Source organism: Alligator sinensis, unplaced genomic scaffold (assembly GCF_000455745.1).
Source record: "Alligator sinensis unplaced genomic scaffold, ASM45574v1 scaffold1170_1, whole genome shotgun sequence".
Taxonomy (NCBI): Eukaryota; Metazoa; Chordata; order Crocodylia; family Alligatoridae; genus Alligator; species Alligator sinensis.
Genome location: NW_005842859.1, coordinates 475,934 through 477,351, shown reverse-complemented (window position 1 = coordinate 477,351; position 1,418 = coordinate 475,934). Strand labels below are relative to the sequence as shown.

The window sequence follows — 1,418 nt, the reverse complement described above, 5'->3', positions numbered from 1 at the left end:
GGCGCGCGGGAGCGCAGGGAGCAGGAGCGGCTGCAGCAGGAGGAGCGGGAGCGGCGCTACCGGGAGCGCGAGGAGCAGATCGAGGAGCACAGGCAAGGGGCCACGGGCACGGGCACAGGCACCCCCCGGGGTCTGCAGAACGGCGTACCATGGGGGCAGGGGCTCAGGGCTGTGCCAGGCCCTGGGCTGGGGTCACGCAGGGCTGGGCTTTGGCAGAGGATGCCGGGGGTAATAACCACATCCCTGGTCTCCCCCCGCTCACCCCGGTCCCGTGCCTGTGCAGGCGGAAGCAGCAGAGCCTGGAGGCGGAGGAGGCCCAGCAGCGCCTGAAGGAGCCGTCCATCTTTGTGAGTGCCGTCCTGGCCCTGCGCTCCCTGCCGCCCGCATGTGGGTTGGGCGCGGGAGAGCTGGGGCTGCCCTGCCCCCGGGGCTGCACGGGCCAGGCCAGCCTGACCTGCCTCGTTCCTTGCAGGGGGACCAGGAGGAGGACGAGGAGCGGCAGCAGCTCAAGAAGTCGGAGTCGGAGGTGGAGGTGACTGCGGTACTTGGGCTGCGCTGGAGATGGGGCTGGGGCGCAGGGTGGGGCTGCCCTGGGCGGGGGGCGCAGGGCTGCGGGAGGGGTGGCTCCGGGGGACGGTGGCCACTCACCTCCCCGCCCCCCAGGAGGCGGCCGCCATCATCGCACAGCGTCCCGACAACCCCCGCGAGTTCTTCAAGCAGCAGGAGCGCGTGGCCTCGGGCAGCCTGGACACCGTGTCCCCGCTCGGCCACAGGACAGGTGAGGCCCCTGTTGCCACCGCCACACTAGGGGAGGGGCCGGGGGCAGGTGAGGGCCGGGGCCTGGCTCAGCGTGGGGGCCAGGGCTGTGCATCAGGCTGGGGGGACAAGCGCGAGTGGGGACAGGGTTTGCAGGGCCAGGCGTGTACCGCAGGGCCTGGGCGCTTGGTGACATTCGAGAGTGAGGGGCAGGGCATGGCCCGCTGGGAGAGGGGCAGGTGTGTGCGCAGTGGGGACTGGTTCATGGCTGGGGCAGGCTCATGCAGCGGGACAGGCGTGTGCAGTGCTGCGGGGCAGGCGTGTGCAGTGCAGTGGGGCAGGCGTGTGCACTGCTGTGGGGCAGGCGTGTAGCAGGGCAGGCATGTGAGCTGCTTTGGGGCAGGCGTGTGCGATGCAGCGGGGCAGGCGTGCAGAAGGGCAGGCGTATGCGGTGCTGTGGGGCAGGCGTGTGCAGCGGGGCTGGTTTGTGGCTGGAGCAGCCGCGTGCAGCAGACTGGGTTTGGGCAGAAGAGGAAGAGGCTGTGGCTCTGGGATGCAGCGGGGTCCTTGGCCAGGTGCGCTGGGCGGGGGCAATGCTGCCCTGGCCTGGGGGGCTGGGCACTCCCGATGCGGAGCAGGGGCTCTGCTGTTGGGTCTGCCTG

The 1,418-nt window shown here is 71.6% G+C and overlaps 1 protein-coding gene across 1 annotated transcript in view; it reads left to right on the top strand.

The window, feature by feature from the left end:
• DBN1 (drebrin 1) overlaps window positions 1-1,418 on the top strand; it is a 6,117-nt gene that overhangs the window by 1,758 nt on the left and 2,941 nt on the right. Inside the window, 5 exon segments of the mRNA XM_025191770.1 lie at window positions 1-5; window positions 8-92; window positions 284-347; window positions 473-541; window positions 664-778. The exon segment at window positions 1-5 is cut by the window's left edge and continues 55 nt beyond it. Of these exon segments, the coding sequence (XP_025047555.1) occupies window positions 1-5; window positions 8-92; window positions 284-347; window positions 473-541; window positions 664-778 (338 nt within the window).